The following is a 21,935-nucleotide window of genomic DNA, read 5'->3' as shown; positions in this document are numbered from 1 at the left end:
AATTAATAGATGTTGCCTTGGCAAATAACTGAAATCAAGTTTAGGCACTGCTATTAAAACTGAAAAACAAAGCTAAATAGAAAAAAATAATAATCTAATTCAAAATATTAATATAAACGTAATATATAAATAATAATAAAATAACTAGCTACCCGATCTTTTATTTCCAGTGATTTATGTAATACAATTGCAGCTGATAAAAAAATAAAAAACAATTGACTCGTTTGTTAGACAAAGATCTAGACTACGTTGAATGATGACAAACTGGATGACACATAGCCTACAATGTGATAATGTAGCATACTACTGTTTGAAATGTTTATTGCCTAATGCCAACGGTTTTTGTTAAAAAAAAAAAAATTATAATAATAAATGGGGGGAGAAAAGTGAGCAGAATACATACAATATGCTACAATTTAATTCATAACTGGGCTTAAGCAACAATGTACTATCACATTACAATTCCACATGCGCACTTCATGTTCAATAGTTTCAGTTCAGCACTTAAATGGATGATTTACACGCTGATCATCCTCTCCTTTTGGATGCACTTTTAAATGTAATAGTTTCACAAATCCAGATTTTTGTTAAAGTGTAGCTGCAATGGGGAAGATTTGTCTCAATTGGTTGGAGACTGCAAGTTACTCACTGATGAATATTGTTGTTGTAATTACGTGATAATGGACAATCATTTTATCAGATCGATTAACGCCAAAACTGCCACTCCATAACCAAAAATAACCATGTTTTTCTTCTTTTTAATTTTTTTTTAATTACGGACATTAAAGTGACCTGACAATTCAAATTATAAAATAGCGTAATTTGCCGTTGTGAAGGGTAATGTAATGTGTTCTTGCTCAGTTTTTGTTAAAAAAACCAAAAAAAAAACATGCTACAACTTTGACAAACCACAAACATAAATGTGAATTGAAGTTTGAAATTGACAAATTTTAAACAAATAAATAAATTTAAATTAATAAAAGTCACACCACAACTGCTTGAAATAGCTTTATTTCTCGTATCACAAGAAGCCCGTCATGATCTGCCGTTTTAAAACTCTGAATAGGTAGATTTAACATCCTAACGTCCTGGTTACTCAAACTCAAAAATGAGCTACAAAAATTAACCAAGCTATATATAATAAACAAAAAAATTGTGCTGCTCTATAGTTATATGAACTGACTCTAAAAATGTAATTCAAGGGCTACCCATAGTGTCTTATTTAAAGATACCACTTGTTAAAAACAAAAACTTCTGGCATCAGTTACTAACAATAAATCCAGAATTATAATTTTGGTCTTTCATATACATTTCCATATACATATCTACTGTTTAAAAAAAAAAAAACTATGCCAAGATTCATAACGGCGTAAAAAAGGTTTCAAGTTTGGCGTCCGTAATGCTGTTTATTTGAGGTGTTCGGTCTGTCGGCTCTGTCGTCTATTTGGCAGTGCATGCATACACACACACACACACACAAACACACACACACACAAGTGGAACATGAGGAGGCAGTGTGAGTGGAGGGAGACCTGATTCGGCAGCTCTGAGGAGCTCTACAGTGTTAACACGCTTCCCTGATCAGACACATACAGTGCTTTCAGCTTGGCAGAACAGTCACACGACGTCAAGATCACTGAATCATTTGGGGCAGGAGCTGAGGAGGAGGTCGTCGGGATTACTGGGAGGAAAGGCAGGTCCCATAGTTCGATATCCCACTACACGTCAGCAGTCTTTCTGGACCTCTTCTTGAGAGGTGCTTTGCTGCTGGTTTTGGCCTCTGTTCTGCGCCTGTACTTGCGTGGTTTGGTGGATGAGGGTACTTCAGCGCTGTGCTCCAGCGGGGGCTCTGCCTGAGGGCGGATGTCGGAGTCTTCATGTTCCTGGCAGCAGAGCTGGCCCAAGAGCGGGTGAGACCGCAGCGCCCCCTCCTGGTGAGCCTTGCAAAAAGAGTTAGGGCACAGCTGGCAGAAAGCATCGGAGTTCTTTCCACACACGTCACAGTGATGCCAGGGACAGTCCCAGCGACCTGGAAGAAAACACGGATCACAAATGTAAACGTTGTCAATGGAAAAATTTTAAAAGGGACAGAAGACAATTAAAGCCTATTGTCTTTGTTGTTTCCACATTAATTTGGACATTGAATGTAAAATTATTATAAAAAAAAAAAAACCTTAGCGTTAGTTGCGATTAATCATGATTAATTACTTGTTTGTTTTTTAATTGACTGTCAGCATTATAGAGTAAAGGTTACCAAATGGTCTCTTGGTGCGGTCTAGGCAGGAAAGGTGATAGGCTTTAGTGCAGCCCTTCTTGTCACACAGAACCAGCTCTCCTCCATCACCACAGCGGAAACACTCGTCCTCAGACTTCTTGCCTTCGTTCCGGGGCCTTTTCCGCTTGGGCTTTTTCTTCTGATGCTTGTTTTTGGGCTCAGAAGGATGACCGTTCTGAAGTTGATGGGTGAAAAGCAAGTGTCAAGGCATTTAGACTTATTTGCATATACATTGTCATCCAGTTCAAGGAGTGGAAAGTAATAAAAGTAGTTATAAAGCAGATTTTGTTATCCAAACTTGTAGTACAAATATTATAGGGACAAACTTAGTTTAAAATGTTTTGAAGGTCACAAAGGTGATAGCTCATACTTTACAAGGCTCAAACCTTCTAAATACCAGGCCTGAGCTTTAACCACTACACCACACCAGCAAGACATCAGTAATGACAGAGGCAGTAACAGTCACTCACCTTGGGTCTGTCACCTAGAAAACCACTGCAGTTAGGAGCTCCACAGCGACACACAGTCTTTTCATTCCCAAGACAGTCCAGGTTATAGTTAAATGTCAACTCAGTGCCTGAAAACATTGACACACAAATGGCCAATTAATAAAAAAACATTAAAAAAACAAGATTTGGCAACAAAAGATAGGTGGGGCGATAGCTAGAAAATGTAGTAAATTTAATATATTTTTTTTATAATAAAATGCAGAAGGCCTGCCATGGTCTAATCTGTCCCGCCAGTTTCATAATGAACCAAAAATATTTTCTAACTACTTATAACAAGATTCCATTTTATAAATCACGCAAGCAGCTCTTTAGCCGGTGTTTTCAGCAGTCGAGTTTGTAAACCTGTTTTCATAGAAACTGCAGTTCTCCATCCAAATAAAAGCTTGAGTGTTAAACTCTTGCAAGAGATTAAAACACTAGTTATTTTTATAATAAAAACTATATACTTAAATATTAATTTGCATTTATTTTACAGTGCAGTTGTATTACAACATCAATGCATAACTGTCTTAAGGACAATAATAACAGTTTTATTAATAACTTATTGTTCAAATTGTTGACTTCCTAAAAACACCAGTATGATTGTAATGTGGAATGAGAAACTTAAGAGGTTTGAATCCACTTTAAAGTCCAGGTACAAGTCAATGCAAAGACTTTTTTCTTCAATATGGTCACTGAAAATGGGTTGTTCACAAAATCCAGTGGGAAACACCAAATATATATTTTAGCAACACTGTAGCTAAAATTAGAGGGGGGGGGGAGATATGTTCACATTTCAATTTATCACCCAGCCTTCCACAAAAATCCATCATATATCTTATTTTCAGAATGTGAGCTCACCAGAAGGGATGTCACACACGGCAAACAGGCCCACGCGATTGTCTCCATTAACCGTCCATTTCTGAGTCTCGCAGTTGGGCTGGCAGCTGTGGTTCATGAAGCGAGAGTAGTTCCCTTTGGGTCCCGCATCTATAATCCGATCCTGCACACAAACAGTGTATAACACAATGAAGGTACACGTTACATGAAACCACTGCTCAGAGCGCGTGATAACTTGCCGCCTAATTGGGCTTGAACAGTTAAATGCACGTGATCTAGACACTAGAGATGTGACGGTGATAATATTCTCCCACCGGTTAATCGACTTGTGACAACACTGGTATTACCGGTTTCATCGTGGGGGTGGGGGGTGTTAGTGTGATGTAATTTTTTTTTTTACATGGCGTCAATTGATCATTCGTATTGAGTTTGATTGACATGCGATCTGACCTATCAAATTCCACCATTTTTATGCGACAAAGCAGTCAGAAGAGTTATTGATTAACTTCGGTGGATTTGAACTTGGCTGAGGCAATCTGTCACGACTAATTAAAGAGCAAAAAAACGGTAGACCTATTTTATTTTTGTTTGACTGACCAAATTTGAAAGTTGAGACTGTTTCATATTAAATATTACCTGCTCGGTCCTGTCTGTCAGCGCGTTGTCAGTGTCCTCTATTTTTCACTGCTTGAGATCATGTTGAGAACAATAACGCCCTATTTGAGGGTATAGGGCGCGATTTCGGATTCAACCACAGTGTTTGAATGGTGGGTTCGTTATTATTCATGAAAAACGCAACAACAAAACAGTACAATGGCAAACACTTATATTAAACATAGAACGTTTATTAAAAAGAATAAGAATACACCATGCTACATTAAACGTTCAGAATACGATTCCATATAAGGTTATATTTCAGCACTTCGCGAATGGACAGCGACTCTTAAGTAGCACGAACGCGTTTTTGGAAAACGCGCGTGGAATTGCGGCGAGCATTCGTAACCTTGCACACAGAGAACGCTCTTAAGAGCTAAGATACATCGTTATCGGGAAACCCGGCCCTGGTCTCCGCACTAGCCTAACTGAAAACTATGAAAGCCGTGCAGTGGTGTAGTCTAGTTTTTTGTAGTGAGTATACTGTAACCCAACCCCCCCCCCCCGCCTCATACTCGCCCGTCCGAGAGCGTCACCCCATAAGCACCACCACACTCACTAATGCATACAGTATGCATCGACATGTAATTGAGAGCATTATGAAGAAGTGTTATCAAACACAACTCAGCCAGTTAAGAGCTACATTTAGCCTTAGATGTTACATGAATATGGTCCCTGAACCACAGGTTTTATCAGCTGACAATTTAATAAAAAAAAAATTTATTAAAACATACAAATACAAATTTGCTTTTAGAAATGGTGTTTTTGAAAAAAAAAAATGGTGTTATTGTTTTGGCAAGTTTACTGTTGAAAAACTTTGTGTGATATTCCCTTAAAATAACGTTTTAATAGATTGTATTATTATTATTATTTTAAAATACATTTTACTGTGCAATTTCTTTCTAATTTCTTTGAGTTGGACTGAACTTTTATTTTGGTGGGTTGTACACATTTGAGTTTCTGTGTGTTTTAATAAACTATTATTATTATTATTATTATTATTATTAGGCCTACTTGAAGTATACTCTACTGTGCAATAGTAATATATTTCTGTTATAATTTCTTCAAGTTATACCGAACTTTTATTTTGACAGGTTGTCGTAAAGACATTACAGTTTCTGTGTGTATATGAAACGAATGAATGACGATAGTTTTATTAAATGAAATGGTGAAATTCTCGTGAAGTGACTTTCATATCAGCTCTGCGATGAAGTGCACATATGTAGCCTACATCATGTCTCAATACAGTGAAACGCTGAAAACACCACGAGCGTGAGTCACGCGTGCTTTAGTATACGTGTGTGTGTGTGTGTGTGTGTGTGTGTGTGGCACACATTGAGCGCTCATTCCCAGAGACTCGTAAAACAATTGCAGTCTCTTTTAACTTTAATATTCACAGACTAGTCCATATCGAGATTTGATTCATTGTACAGCCCTACTTTTGATTTATTCATTCAAAAATAGCCAAATTCCGTGACTGTTTTCCGCGATTCTATCCGTATCACTTCGCAAACACAGACGGGGTGAATTTATGAATGAAAGTGTGAAAGTTCTGACACAAAACGAAGTTGTTACGTATCCTCACGCTTTTTTTAAGTGGGTATACGGAAATCCTTGGCCTTTTCTAGTGGGTATACGGCGTATACCTGCGTATCACGTAGACTACACCACTGAAGCCGTGTGACCGGCCAACCGGTAAAAAAAATTAAATAAAAAAATACATTAAAGAAACTATTCCCTCTGATTTTGTTTCATTAATAAAGTTTGACTAATTGCAGCAGTCTCGCATTCGTTTAGAGCTCGTGTGAATTGCATGTATAAAATTAAGTTAACGAACAACCTCGTTCCATCAGGAAACGCCACATGAATTTCACTGTGCTTTATGAAGAGTTTTTCTTTTGCGTGAAGAAGCCGTTAGCTGGAGATGTGTTAATAGATTCATTCATGCACACAAGACAGTGCATTCATGATTATTAGGCTACCGGTATAATAATCCTCCTGGCGCCGGGTCTGAGTGAGTAGGCCTAATTTACTCTCTTACCTCTCTTCTTTGATTAACATTAATGACACTCCATCTGACACGCGTCCCATTTTCTCACAAATCTCTACATTCATTTATGATATTATTTAAATAATTTGCTCGAGGACACTCGACAAAACAGACATTTTGGCATAATTTGTGTGTGTTATGTTTTGTTCAAGGCCGAAAAGAGAACTCGATACTGACGCGCGTCTTTTCTGTGTGTGTGTGTGTGTGTGTGTGTGTGTGTGTGTGTGTGTGTGTGTGTGTGTGTGTGTGTGTGTGTGTGTGTGTGTGTGTGTGTGTGTGTGTGTGTGTGTGTGTGTGTGTGTGTGTGTGTGTGTGTGTGTGTGTGTGTGCGCGCGCGTGTGTGTGTGTGTAATAGGCAGGACTTACAGCGCGGTCTCTTGTTTTATCGCGCTTGAATGGTTGAGCGTGATCATACAACGCTAGTCAACTGGTGACAGAAAATACGGATACTGCGTAACTGCTTTAAAAAAAAAATTCTGCGGTGGGCAAGTGATGAAACCGGTGTTGCGACTGAACACTGTGTAACACCGGTAACACCGACTATTGTGCCAAGCCTACTAGACACCTATAAATAAACAAACAAGTGAGCATATATTTGCAAGCAAACAGTAATTTATGCCTCAAAGTAACTTTAACAGTTGAGAGAGAAAACACACTAATATATTGGATCCATGCAGTCGGTCTTAAAGTGACAGCATTCAAATTTACCTGCGGTCATTATAATGCTATAAAAAAAAAAAAAAAAGAACATCTCTCATTGCTCTTGACTGAATCGCTTTTGTAACATAAGAATAAATATTTAGTAGTAAAGAAAACAACTACATTTTATGTAGTATTTCTAATGCTTGAAGTTTTTCAGATAGGTCTATTTCATTTGTGTCTTTGTTCTATTGTAGTTTGTTTTCTTTGCTCTTTCTTTATCAGTTTACTTTTAGGCTAGTATTAGTTTTTTAAATATTGAAAATGGTGATAAGAATGATGACATTTCAATGGTATACTTTTTTTTAAAGCAAAAAGAACTATATTGTGATATATACCGTTATTGTGAAATAAAATTACTCATATCATGATATAAGATTTTGGTCATATCGCCCACCCCTAGTACTGTGACCTGTAGTACCACACAAAGCTGTTCAGTGACACTTCCAAATGCAACCCTGTTTCTCTGGCTCTGCTGTATAGGGTCCAAACATGCCAAAATCAAGCATGAGCCCCTTACCATAACAAGCAGAGCAAGCACATGGCGCCTTTATTTACCTTGTCAATAGTGAGCATATAGAAATGTGTGATGTCGTTCTCTTGAGCGTATTTGATTCTGGCTCTGCACTCCTCCTCGTCTATCAGTTCACCCACATATTCATTCACAAATTCCCCCTGAATGACACAGAAACAGCCAATCAGCAATCACATACTTCTCACATACTTTTCAACATCTTTTCAAAAGCTAGTGGACTTACTTTCTTAATGTCTCGCAGTGACAGCAGACCCCAGCCTTTGCCAGCGGTGCGGATGATCTTGGTCTCGGGATAGTGGCGTTTGGTGAAGTCCTGGTTTTGGCAGCGCTCTCCAGCGGGACACACTTGAGGATGGCACTCGTACAACAGCATGCGGTTCAGACACTCGGACTCAAAGCTGCAGGGACGCTCGTCTGACGGCTTACAGTTACACTTGGGGATCTCAGAAATGTCTGCGGTGTAGACCTGCACTCGTCCACAAGGCTTATTCACCTAATAATAAAAAATAAGGCTTTTAAAATCTCTTTAAACAGACTCACTACATTCATAACATTAAAATGACTACAGAAATTGTCATGGCCTGGAAATCAAACCGACATGTCCAGGTTTTCCAAGACCATGGGAGTCTTATAAAGGTCATATATTGAATGGCAGTACCTTGATGTATTTGTATGGAGGAGGTTTCTTGTTGTTCTCTTGAGCCTCTTTGGCCTCCCTCTCCATCTCGATCTCCTTAAAGCGAGTTTCAGCCTCCAGCAGGGCTGCACAAATGGATACAGAGGAACCATTTCACAACAGCACTGACAATACTGTGATTACAAATAAGATATTAAAACAAAGAATATTTTACCATTCTTAAACACCTTCCCAATGCCAGTATGTTGGTATTTGCTTCCCCTGTCCCCCTCCATGTAAGGAAAGACTCTGCCCTGGTGTGTCCAGAAATAGTCTTTCGAGCCAAAGAAGAACACAGGGAACTCTCCAATCTCATGACGCAGGTGCTGGATGTTCGTTGGGATGTTCTTAGGGTGACGGATCTCTGCAGGCCACCATCTAGAATTTTAAATGAAGTCAAAGGTTAGGACAGGACAATTACCTCGCTAAAATGTAGCTTAGTTATTTTTTATCATTTTCAATCACGCTCTCTAGCCCTAGAAACCGCCAAACCCCTAAATAAAACAAATAAAAAATCTGTACGTTTAAGCTAAAGGTGTGTGGTGCTGTTAGAGACTGACCTGTAGTTCCCCAGTTTGACCCAGATAACATCTCTGTATTTGGGTTTCTTCCCTGAGCGACAATCATTACAGAACCAGCTGCCATCAGGCATAGCGATGTTCAGACAGTCAGGGTGAAATGCAGCTGGACATGACTCACAGCACAGCAGACGGCCACCTTCAACACACAAATACATCCATTTATATATTGCCGTCATGTTTAACTTCAGATGCCATACATTACATTAAAAAAGGAATAAAACAGAGCTTTATAATGACAGTGGAATTCGCACCCTTTGAGCAGATAAAGCACCAGCTGACGTTGACGTGAGAGTGGTGACTGTAGCCTTTCTTAGCCCTGAAGTGGTTTGTGCACACAATGGCAGAAGATGACAGCATCTCACTGCCCGCAGCAACACACAGGTCTCCAACATGATAGGCCACGGGACAGCGCAAACAACGCATCATCTTTCCTGCAAGGGGACAACAGGAATTGTATTCTGTGATTAAACCAACACCAACTAATTAAGTCCTTTTGTTGGAGATTCATTTAGCGTTTTCATATCATTTAACCTATTAGAAGTGTGTAGTGACCAGTTTGGCCCTGGTAAAAAAGATTTGGGGTTTAAATTATGGATGAATAAGGGTGTCTCTAGATTGTCAGATTTATATGAAGATGATATCTTGATGTCGTTTGATAAGCTTGTAGCAAAATTTCACATACCCCAGAAACATTTTTTTAAATATTTGCAACTTAGAAGTTTTATTTTCTCCTATTCAAAGAATTTGGGTAAAATACCCCCAATGTCAACATTAGAACAGCTGACATTACAAAATTGCAACAATAAAGGTTGGATTACTCAGTTATATGTAATTTTAAGAGAAAATAATAAAGAAAGCTGTGAAAATAAAAGACAAGCTTGGATTCAGGATGTAAAAAACGATATCTCATTAGAAGAGTGGAGTACAATTTGCTTAAAGTCGCAAACACAAACCATAAATACTCGTCTTAGACTTTTACAATATAATTGGATAATGAGGACCTATAGGGATCTCCCAGTCACGTGATCCCTAGCCGCGTGTCAGCCATTTTGACGGAATACTATTGCACAAGCGCACATACATGAGAATGCGGATTATCACGTTTTATGGCTGCGAATTGATTAAAATAATGAATAATGGTCACTGTATACTATTAATTATCTTGAGCCTGCTGAAATGTTACTATAAATATATTTTCTTTCCAACTGTGCAATCTTAATAATAAATCGGCTAAATATATTTATCCACTAAGCTGCAGCAGTCCTATGCTCGTCTTCCCATTACGTTTTTTTTCTCTTTCTGACATTTCATACCTGTTGTTACATTTTTAAAATTAAATTGACTATAAAAAAGATTGCTTGTGTGTGCTGGTGTTCATTCCAGTCTTTTAAAATAGTTGAATGAATGAATGCTCGCGAGGTGCCTGTAACGATTTTAAATAGGCTAAGGTTAGGCTTTTTAATCAATAATGTACACAGGGTAGAGGAGAACGACAGTCAACTACTTTGAATATTATAGCATTTTGGGCATAAACATGTAAATAGTGAAAAGACTGACATTGAAAAATGACACAGAATGATTAAAATGTAATATTTAAATATTCAATCCAAATAAATAAATGTTCGTGGTTCGCACTGATGTTATTCATTTGTTCTCACACACTTCAGCGTCGCGGTCACTGGCCACTATCTATTATTAGCGCAGCGGCCGTCAGCTAACTCTTCACGTCAGGTCATCATAAAAAGAAATATACAAGAGGAAGATCAAATAATTAGGAATCATAGATCCATATGAAGCACCACGAGTTCTTTTTACAGGCATTAAATGTGTAGAAAAACTTCCTGACATTGAGTTCGGTGACATTTACAGCTACCTTATTCACTTCCCATCACGCTATACCGGAGCTTCATTAAAAGCAAATAACAGTTAAAAGCTTAGCAGGCTATCGGTATCACGAGTCCGGATGGGTCAGCAACACTTTGATTTGGACGCCAGCGGGGAAGGATTTTTCAATCATCACCGCAAAGGTTGGTCAATAGATGAATATTTCGCGACGAGCTGTATTATCACCAGCGGTTTAGCATTTTTCTATTCCGTCAAGATGGCTGCTCCAAATGGCGTGACGTCACGCGGGACGTCCCTATATAACCCCTGTAAAATTAAACAAATTTAACCCAAATATCCCAGATCTTTGTTTTAAATGCAATAAATTCCCTGGTACATTTTTTCATTGTGTTTGGGAATGTGAGGAGATTCAGAAATTTGGGTATGAGGTGACCCAATGCATTTCTCAATTTACTTCTTCTCAAGTCACGACATGTCCTATGTTATGTGTATTGAATTTATATGCAGAAAATTGTTCCTTGTCTGTAAAAGAGAAAAAAAATGGTGGATTTGTGTTTACTGCAAGCCAGACGGTCTATTGCTTTATATTGGAAAAAGGCTGATTGCCCCTCTCTTGGACTATGGCTAAGAAACCTGTCATCTTGTTTGGCTCTTGAAAAGCTTACATATATAACAAAGAAGAAATCATCTGAATTTGCGAACATCTGGGAGGTGTTTCTGAATTTTCTTAAAAGTGGAAATATTGAAGATGCATTAGATGTGTGAAGTTTTATATGTAGGAAGAATCTAGCTCATTTTGTAACTTACTATTTTGTATTTCTATATGCCTGCCTGGGGTTGGGTTGGGGATTGAAATGTTTTTGTCCTAAAAATGTGAAAACCCAATAAAGATATGTTAAACAAAGAAGCGTGTAGTTGTTGTTTGTTTGCCGTTTGAATTAAATTAGATGAAAGAAAAGGTCCCACATAATATTTCACGTTTTCAAACTGTACTTATAAAAAATAAAATAAAAAATAGTTTGGTATAATCTACTTATTGTGTTCATGTTGCATTCCAAAACTCTTTTGCTGTTATCGAGGTGGGATACGGGTAAAGGTAAGGACAGGTTTCATGTTATGGTTAGGTTTAAGGATGAGTTAATGGGTAGGGGAAGAGTCAATGGTGTAATTATACAAGGAATTACAGAAATAATTACTCCAGGTATTTAATTATAAGTGCGGCATTACATGTACACAATAAGTGCATTGTATCAAATTATTCAATTTAAATGTTAGTACACAGTAGTTAAACACAACATAAATGTCTTTTTATTTGGACCCACTTTATATTGCATTGTCTTTGCTGACAGTGAGTAAACATTCATATCTTTTTTTTGTACCTTTGGTGGCCTTGCCGGTGCCACGGCCACTGTAGTGACAGCTGAGGCATGTGTGCAGAGGGCAGCGGAAGCCTCGGTTCTCAAACACGGTCAGAGCGCTCAACCGTACACAGGCCTCATGGTAGAAGCGGCCACAGTGAAGAACACAGCAACGCCGCACCTCTCCTTCAGACTTCTTACAGGTGAAACACACATGCACACCTGGAAAAGTGAAAGAAAATTATAGCTCACAATAGTGAGAAAGCTGATTTTTCTAAACACAACATCAGTAACATGACATCAGTGTATCTCACCTGAGATGCAGGCAGTGCAGAGCACCTTTTCTGCTGATTGCTCAAGTCCAATACAATGCAGGTGATATGAGCCACAGCACTGTCCCTCACACATCACTAGATCTTCCCCGGGCTGCTCACACACCTGGAAAACAGCAACACAAAAATACTCATGTTTGAGTGTGGGCAATACTCATATTGGGCGTGGGCATATTGCCCTACGCTGGGCAATATGGCCAAAACAATTATCACAATATAATTGTTCCTATCGGTCGATATCGATAATTATCATGATAAATGCCAAATCTTTATTTCTTTCAAGTTTAAAGGAAGATTTTTTTTCTCCGGAGTGAAGATTGAAGAAACTGTTAATAGTGGTTTTAAACTATTCTTTATTGTCAAAACATGACAAAAACTTGACAAACAGGTAAAATACTTTGTCTTTTGTCCAAAACAAAATGAATATCTTTATAGAAAAAAAAAAGTAGTATTTCTTAGTTTCTGCATTATCTGATGGGTGATATTGTTTCAAGTCATACAACAGGTTTGTGTTTCCTGACTTTGATGGCACGTATCTTCAGCAAAGTTTGTAGTGCAGGCTGCAAATATTAACAATATTACGTTCTGTCTCTTAGAAATGCTCATTTGGCAGTAGCTGTAGCTTGAAAACAAAAACAGTAACATCTGTAAAAATTGTAACAACTTAATTTTTATATATTTAAATATTCAGAGTGTTTGAGTAAGGACTCTCCTTTTATTAAAATGAACCAATGGTCATTCATAGTATCATACATTTAGATCATGATAGCCAAAGGTAAAACCACGCATAGCCCCTCACTACCATGGTGAAATGTTACTATATGGTTTATATGGTGTTTGTAATGAAAAACAGTAACCTGAATGCATTTAGTAAATACAAATGCGCAAATGCTAAAGCTTAATAACAAAAATACTGTATTTATATTCCATAACCCCTTTAATACATGTCTGCATTAATTAATACATAACAGATTTTCAATAAAATATCCAAGTCTCCCAGTCATTGACTTTCACTAAAATTGTGTTATTTACAATCCCCTTTTGTTAAAAATGGTTTAGATAAAACCAGATTAAAAATGGGGCATTTATAGCTATAAGTGCCAGCAGGTAAAATTTACCTATATAATGCCTTTATCGTTATCTTTTTATTGCCCAGCCCTGCATTAATGCTGGAGTTCAACACCTCTCGACACGGACCGGTCACTCACCAGACACACGCTCTCTTTTTTGGCACCGGCAATGCGTTCCGTCTTTTTTGAGGGATGTGATTCGTCTGTACTGTCACTGGGAGAATCGGGTCTCTGCTCACACAGCAAACTCTAAAATATGCATTAAAATTATATTTACTTAAAAGGATATTTGGCAGGCAAAAGTGACAGAAACCATTCATTTACGGTTCCAAATAAAGTTGATTATTCAAACCAAGAGACACATGACGCAAATCACATTTTCAAACGAAATGACAAATTGTCAGGTTCTAAGTATGATATTTCACGTATTAGAAAAACAAAAAATACACACACCTCTGGCTCAGGGTAAGATGATCCGCGGCGCTTTTTGGAAGCGACAGGTAACGATTGTCTCCCTAAATCCTGTTTCCGCTTCCTGACACGTTTGACTTTAGCAGGAGACTCCTCCTCACCTGAGGAACAAATAAAAACTGAATTTTAGAAACAAATATAAAAAGGACACAAAGATGAACAGCATTTAGACTGAGCCATTTCTGTAGTTTGAAAAGTTTGCAGATTTACTTGGGGCTTTTTTAATTTGTTTCCTTTTTTCATCCCTGTCGGATTTCCACCTTCTCCCCCTCGGTTTAGTGACAGAGGCCTCAGCTGATGGTGCATTCTGACAGAAATGAAGAGAAAAAAATATTTTATTGGCGAGTTATTATTTGAATTCTTTTAATTATTCTTTTCTTTTAATTTTGCATTAATTATTTAAAAATGAATGCTAAAATATCTAAGCTTGAACTAATGCATGGCATTTTCTCTCATATCACCTTTAGGCCTTTCTGCTTTTTCAACTCTTTTTCAAGCTTGATTTTCATTTTAGGCTGCAGTGCCACATCCTCCTTTGACTCTCGTAAACGTTTGTAGCCCTTTTTCTTTCCTGTATGAAGCAGTCAGAATGCATGCTTATCGTTTGAAGCCTTTAATAACAATTTTTTTTAGGTTTTTCCATTCAGTATACCTTTTCTATAAACAACTAGTGTTGCAACTAATAATGAAACCACCCACACACCTTTAGAAGAGCCATCCTCCTTCTCCAAAAGATTTGGGCTTAGTACTGATACCTTTATATCTGATAACCGAAAAACAGAAAATTACTACAGGAACAAAAATACATGCAACGGCAGCCTTGAAACATGAAGGCATAAAGAGATTGTTTATAATTAGGGGAGGGTGATGTGGCAAAAATATCATATACATTTTTTTAATGTTGGTTTTAAAGACCATTTTGCACGTCACCGAGCAGTACAGCCAAACTATTTCCCTTTTTTAATAATTTAGCCTTACGAGATAAAAAAACCCAAAAAAGACAAACCATTTAGGCCGAACTAAGGGTGGATTAGATTTATTTTATCTATGTTATTAAAAATTAACAAATGCTGCCACTTTAAGACCACAGATCTAATATCCTGGCTGACATGCATCCAAACGATTTACATTCAAGATATAAATGACTGTTTAAGTAAAATTGTGCGTATTAGACACGAAAGAGAACAGTTCAGTACTCACGCGCTTTTACAGGCTTTTAATAAGCGTGCACTTTGAGGGTACGCACTTAGAAATCTTGTCAGAACAGCGTGCGAATAAGAAGTTTAACTGGTAAGGCTTTAAAAAACGCATGCAAAAAATAAACTTTCGTGATGGGGAAGAACATCAATGTCCCTTGAGCGTAACCCTACCGCTGTGTTGATAAATGTGATGTGGTTGCACATTACATTGGGACTGATAGAATGTGAGCTGTAGCACAATACTAAGATATCCCTTCAAAGGCAGATCATGGAGACATGTTAATTATTCACAATCTAAAATCGTGATAATCACACACCTCTATTTATAACATACATTTCAAATGTCTACGTTTTAAAATTATACCATAAATATTTGCTAATATTTACAGTTGGTTAAATAAGTAAATTACATATTTTTATCATTTAGAAAAAAACTAATTTCACTGGTTAGGTAATTGTTTGCCCTTTACAGTTTTTACATTTTAAGATAAATGTCTCACCTGAAAGTCCAGGATTAGTGGAAACTGCACTTAAAGTGTCACAGATACTGACACCTGCTTTTATTTTCCTCTTCTTCACTGAATTTGGTGCTGCAGGAAACTTCTGTCTGATCTGTCTCTGTTTCTTCTGAGGAGCTTTTAGTTGAAGGTCTAGATCAATACAGAGCAGGTCCTTCAAATATGGAAAGATAAATTAAATAAAGAAAAGGTGATTACCACAAAAATACCACAGAACCACTGATCATGATATAATGAGACCAAACACACTTTTTTCTGGTAAGTCCGTTTCCCAGCATTTGTATTTCTTTTCCTCTGGTGCTCAGGTGTCTCTGATGAAATGCAGGAATCCTACAATGTCAAGATTAGAAACATTACATATATCTAGCCTCACAATAACATTCTTATCCTACACAAAGCTAAACAATGCCAACCACATCGCTGTCTGCTACCTGAACAGTAGATTCAGTCAGAGGGATCCGTTTTGCAGAGGAAGCTTTTGTCGTCTTATACTTCAGTGTTGTGCCACGCTGTCTGCAGTGATTCTTCTTCACTAACGTTTTAGGTGCTTTTCTGGGTAGGGTGGTTTTCCCTGATGAAGTGCTGCTGTCTGTGGGGTGGGAAAAGAGGCCTGGGATGGTGGTAGGTATTGTGGAGTTGGGGCTGGAATGAGTGGAGTCGGGGGGAGTGAGGCTGACAAGCTCTTGAGACTCCCTCTGAGCTTGGTCTTGCTGTGGTTCCAGACTACGTTGTGCTTGAAGCTCTTGTAGCACGCGAGGATTGAGCTGGGGTTTCCCCTTTTCATAAACAAAGCTGAATTTGTCCAGTCGCTCCTCTTTTAGTTGACCCAATGCTTCGGTTGCCTGTGACACACCTGTCTCCCACTGTTCCCGGAACTTACGAGGAACTGCCCGCTGTAGAGAGCACATCAAAGAAGTGTGAGACCAAGTAGTTTCATGAAATTCCAACAAATGTATGGAAAAACTTCCCCCATTAGTGAAAGATATATACACAATATTTACTGTACCTTCCTTCCACTGACATCAATGGGTAGTTTGTTGCTGCGGCTAAGTGACTGGTACTGGTGTCTTCCTGAGAAGGCGACTATGCTCGTCTCAAAGACATATCCTCTCTCTGGGGCATCTCCGAAGTACTGCACATGGTACAACAATCCTGTGCGGCTATTCACTGCCAAAATGCAAAAATATCTATGAAAAATTAAGAAATTCACTTCTACAGGTGCTACATTTCTCATACTGCCCTGTTGACAGTTGGAAGCAAGTCATTCTCTCTGCTTATGTTAGCTCAGGGTCACACTTTCACAAACAATTTCCACAGGATCTGTGCTCTCCCCTATCAGAGCTTTCAAACCATCTTTTTGGACCAAATGCGAGTGTTGTTTTTGATAGGGTCACAACTCTTCTCTCAGCATTTATAATCTGCATCTGCATTCTGCAGATGTCTGAACACGCTTTAAATTGAAGCCTGAACCCGGCCCATACCTGAGATCATTTAACTCAACCCGACCGGAACGGTTACATTTTAAGCCCGAACTCAAAGTCCGTTTCTCACAGAAAATACCTTTTTGCAATGTGCTGAATTTTAGGATTGTATGCAACAATCAGTAAACAAATACATGTAAACACAGCAGCCCCCTCAGCAGTCAGCACACTGGAGCAAAAGAGATAAAGCACGGAATAACCAATTATGAAACTTTTCTGGGTGAACAGGTGTAACAGTCACATAAATTCCTCTGGAACTGCAACTTCAAAAAAAAGTTTGCGCAGTGTTGACAGTAACAGGAAAAACACCTGTCATTTTCCACCAACCCTAGAGATCCCGCTCATCTTCCATGTCGTGTTTTGGCAAAAAAAAAATTTTTTGCGCAGGTGCTCTCTGGCGCTCCTTCGGTCACAACACAGCAGATTTCACACAAACACACACACACATATATACATATATATATATATCAAAAATAATATATGTGTGTGTGTTTGTGTGAAATCTGCTGTGTATATGTATATATATATATATGTGTGTGAGAATGTATGTGTGTGTGTGTATATATATATATATATATATATGTGTGTGTGTGTGTGTGTGTGTTTTGCAGTGAGCGTGTCAAAGGTTTAAGAGACATAGCAAATTGTTGTCATTTTTAGGAATAAGATTGTGTGGTGTTTGAATCACGATTGCGATCTTTTAACAATTAATCATGCAGTTCTACTACGTAGTACTTCTTGTAACCTTTAAATCCCTCAATGACCTTGCTCCTTGCGTCTCTGAGCTACTGAGGAGTTATCAGCAGAACTGATATCTGACAGGAGTTATCACATCCTGACATCACGTGTGTTTATGGGATGAGTGTGTGAACGCACTCACAGATTCCGGAAAATCACTGGGAGTGTGAATGAACCAAAATCAAACGATCCCGGGACACATTATCCGTGTATTTTCCGGAATCTCTGTGTGAAAGGGGCTCTGATTCTGATTCTCCTCCATAGGTGGTAAAATATGCAGTGTGCCATGTCACCTAAACTCTTGAACTCACTCTCATGTAGCCTTTGCAATCAGTTGAACTAAATTAAAAGTTCTCTAGTCACTATTATTTTTCTACATCTGACTGGTATGTTTTAGTCAGTATCTCAGTATCTATCAGTTAGCATTACTGTTCTAGTAATGCTATTGATTGAGCTTTCTGATTCAGGCTTTTACATGTCTAAATACAGATCATTATGAAAAGGTGGAACCAATGTTACAAAAGCATCATCCTGGCATCCACTGCCACAAACTGACAGTAATTGAGTAAGAGAGTTATGATGCAAATCTGTTGTTGGTTGAGGAAATGGTGCTAGAAAGCACGGAAAAACAACAAGTCAACTGATCTAGCACACCTTACCTTTCGACCTAAAGTGCATGTTGAACTCTGGGTCTGTAGTGATCATGCATGGCCACCACGGGTATCCAGACACTTTGGACCAGATCACATCTCCCACTGAGTACTGCACATGCTGTTGGGTCTCGGTACCGCTCACTTTCACATCATCCACGTCCTGTGCAACATCACTCACTTCACAAGCATAAACAGGCTGCTGCAAAAGAGGAATGAACTAACTTAGAATCTAGTCTACAAGGGGTTAATACATTTTCCTGAAGACAAACAACAAATTAGAAAAACGAATTTACTATTAAAGACAATTGAAGGAGGGAAACATGCAGGTAAATGTGTGCCGTTAAGCTATACCTGGATATGTATGGGATTTACACTAGCAGGTATTTCGCCACTAGTCTGCTCATTAGAGGGAAGAATGCATGGTTCAATGGAGAGGTCATTCGAATTTATGGTGGTTTGCAGAAGAGGGGATCGAACAGAATTCGCAGTAGGGTTTAAAATCGGACGTCTCCGATTTGGTGGAGTTCTCTTCCTTACAAGCCCCCTCTTTTTCTTTCGTCTTTCTCTCCTGCCAGTTGGAGAGGACAGAACACCTTCTGACAGTGCATCTGTCTCCTCTTCTCTCTCCCCTTCATAATCCGATCCGTATCGGCTTGTCTTCCCACCTAGATTTACCACACATTTGGTTATTTTGAAAGTGAGTTCAGGAGAAGCGCTGGACTTCCTCGGAGGGCTGGCGTGTTGAGGAAGAGGCTCCACCCCTTTGAGAAGAGGCTGTGGAGCTGTGGCAGCACAGAGCTTTGTAATTTTGTCTTGATCGCCATTTAACAAGCGGGAAGTCAGGTCCTTTAGCCGCTCGTGGGTGTGGTTGTGACCATGACTGCCAATTATCTGCAGAACATTTTCTTGAGGTGTAGCCGCCAGTTGGGTAGCAGCTTTATCCATGAGCATAGTAGGGTCAGTGCTCCCATCACCCCGACTCTTACATCCACCAGGTGAATCAGACGGCTGTTTCATGGTGGTAGGACTCCCGGGCTCTGGCATTGCAGGCAGTGATCTCCCCTTACTGTCTGTCATTACAAACCAGGGGCCTGCAAAACACAAAATAAGAACACCAAATGAGAAATTTAGATAAGTCCTCACCTAAGGTACTACATTGACTGATAAAAAAATGTACATAGAGCATTGCAAAGGTAGATAACGAACAAACTCTAGCATATTAATGTTTATATTAGAGTGACCCTTGGTTAGAAAAGTTGGTAAACTCATGCTTTAAAATGTATAAAGCACATCAGTATTATAAGAAAAATAGTGTTAAATTCTAATGCAACCACAACTACATCATAGGACACACCTTTGAACCTCAGGCCCATTTTTGTTAATGAATTAAACTTGCTTTAAAATAAAACAAATAAATAATGATAATAATAATAATTTATTATTTATATATATAGTCGCAAAATAAACAAAGACTAGGATTATAAAATAAAAAAATCGCGTTTATATAATAAATATAACAAGTTTTCTGTCCACTGCACATGTGGCGAATGACGCATGCTGCATATTCTAAATAGCCAAAAATAAAGAAATTACAGTTCGTGTGGGACAACGGTTAAGTGAAAAATGTGAGTGGGTTATGCCGAGGATGGAGTTTGAGAACTGGAATGGTTTGGTCCCACATTAAAATGGCTTCCGTGGAAAGGTTTGCCAGTGCGCGAGTGGGTGGCCAGCCGCTTTAATTCAGTTCAATGCACAAACCCTGACGCAACCTCCTCAAATGAATCCTGAAACCAAATGCAAAAATACAAACAATACAATTCGATACAAAATGAGCACTAAGAGCGTTCCGTCAATTAAATATCAAACATAGCGCTTTTGATTTGTAACGTGCACAACGTCAATAGACAAATCAGATTTTTAAAACCGAACAAAAACCAAAGCTTTATGTAAAACAGTGACTGCTCAAATGCAAATGTCCGTTCGGTCCTAAACAAGAGGCAGTTATCAAGCTATTGTTATTCAGGCTGAACAGTCAGGATGCCTCGTTAACATCAATGAAGGGAGATTATGGATGAGTCACTGATGGACTCGTTTAACCGTCCTAATAGACCACAGCAAACTAAAAGAAAATAACCGAAGAGAATACAGATAATAGACTTTTACACCAAAATAAAACTAAAACACCTTCGTGGGAATTGCGCTCTCTGTTGAAATGCTGAAATGCTTCAGATTCCAGACAGAAACCAGGAAATGTATATACACAGTGGAGTAAAAGATATCAAGCCGTATGCTCGTGAAAGTAACTGGATAGAGCTAAGAAGATGTTAGCAAAGAAATGGCTCGACAGAACACACAAAAACTTGAGCTGACCCAAACATTGCAACGCTATTAAATGTGTAATCTCGGAGGAGGTGTCTGGGGCTGTGCTACACATTATACCCACATGGCACGTTTTATCAACTAACTGGAATAATTTACTCTTCAAACTGAAGCTGACAAACCTCGCGAACTACAGCTTAGCCAGCTAGCAAGTGAGGTACAGCTGCAGCTGCCTCAGTCAGTGACATACTACAAAACGACTCGTTTATCTATAAGAGGAAATCTCTAATATCACACTGCAGCGTGTAATAGACAACAATTCCCCCAAACTATGATGTGCCATGACTTATTTATGTGGGAAAATAAACCTGTTTGCAGCATCTCCATTACTCCCGACATGTATTGAGGAGCTTGCGGGAAACTCTCTCATCCCAATCAGCGCCAAAAATACTCACATCCGATTGGCTGACACGCGACGGCACAATTCAACCGGCCTTTTCAAATATCACTCTCTTCGCGGCTGACTTTCCGTTGAACATCTTCACTTATCCCTGGCGTACTCCAACTTCATCGCAGGTTCGTAGTTTAAGATAAAGCCATGGGAGTCTGAGATCATCTGTTTTTGTTTTTATTTCGAAAAATGGCAAAGGTACACAGATCACTGCTCGAGGAATTGAGGACGGTCGGCAATTCTCACCATGTGACGTCAGATGCAAGAGGAGGGAGTTTATCTTGTTGCCAGTTGCACTTAGAAAAGATGGCGAGTGCTGAGTTTTACGTCATTGTATTAAAAATAACGATCATATTTTTGCATTTGTTATTTGTGATAGTTGGTAGAAGATAAAATATTGGTGGAATGTGTAATTTCCGCATTAAATATATTTTAATTTATTCAGTTAATAAGAGGTGAGCGCATAGTCGATCTGTACATTAGAAAGAGGGCCTGGCAACCTGGAAATAAGCGCGCCAGACTTTGTTGCCATGTGCGCTTATTATAAGCTACTTTTTATGCTTGTTGATTTGTCAAATCTAGACATTCGCGGGTTTGGGTGTTGGTAGTGCTTGGCCCCTGTAGCACGTAAAGTAACAGCACGTAAAATTGTAGTCTTGTGTTGTATTTGAAACATTGAATTTATTTTTAAAAGATAGAATT

The 21,935-nt window shown here is 38.6% G+C and overlaps 1 protein-coding gene and 1 long non-coding RNA gene across 4 annotated transcripts; one reads left to right on the top strand and one right to left on the bottom strand.

Moving 5' to 3' along the window:
• Window positions 1-473: 473 nt before the first annotated feature.
• Window positions 474-21,491, bottom strand: nsd2 (nuclear receptor binding SET domain protein 2). Of its 3 annotated transcripts, none has more exons than XM_082153609.1 (24): window positions 21,238-21,491; window positions 18,815-19,554; window positions 18,470-18,662; window positions 16,598-16,758; window positions 16,023-16,484; window positions 15,841-15,921; window positions 15,574-15,745; window positions 14,578-14,637; window positions 14,336-14,445; window positions 14,085-14,181; window positions 13,857-13,975; window positions 13,542-13,652; window positions 12,316-12,439; window positions 12,023-12,223; window positions 9,050-9,229; window positions 8,778-8,934; window positions 8,393-8,595; window positions 8,200-8,303; window positions 7,765-8,034; window positions 7,565-7,681; window positions 3,625-3,766; window positions 2,746-2,852; window positions 2,255-2,450; window positions 474-2,029 (listed from the first exon to the last, which is right to left on the bottom strand). In XM_082153609.1, exons 2-24 carry the CDS (start codon window positions 19,538-19,540, stop codon window positions 1,719-1,721), a joined length of 4,404 nt encoding a protein of 1,467 aa, XP_082009735.1. In that variant the 5' UTR covers window positions 19,541-19,554; window positions 21,238-21,491; the 3' UTR covers window positions 474-1,718. The 3 variants fall into 3 exon arrangements, with proteins under 3 accessions (XP_082009735.1, XP_082009733.1, XP_082009734.1); XM_082153607.1 differs by lacking the exon at window positions 21,238-21,491 and adding an exon at window positions 21,151-21,233; XM_082153608.1 differs by lacking the exon at window positions 21,238-21,491 and adding an exon at window positions 21,151-21,233 and having other exon boundaries at window positions 18,470-18,659.
• Window positions 3,850-6,655, top strand: LOC309487200. The gene is made up of 2 exons (XR_014201798.1): window positions 3,850-4,703; window positions 5,934-6,655. It is a non-coding gene; the product is annotated as an uncharacterized lncRNA (long non-coding RNA).
• Window positions 21,492-21,935: the final 444 nt, after the last annotated feature.

Source organism: Leuciscus leuciscus (assembly GCF_965113295.1).
Source record: "Leuciscus leuciscus genome assembly, chromosome: 22".
Classification (NCBI taxonomy): domain Eukaryota; kingdom Metazoa; phylum Chordata; class Actinopteri; order Cypriniformes; family Leuciscidae; genus Leuciscus; species Leuciscus leuciscus.
Note: the sequence above shows the minus strand (reverse complement) of the source record. Positions and strands in the feature narration are given on the sequence as shown.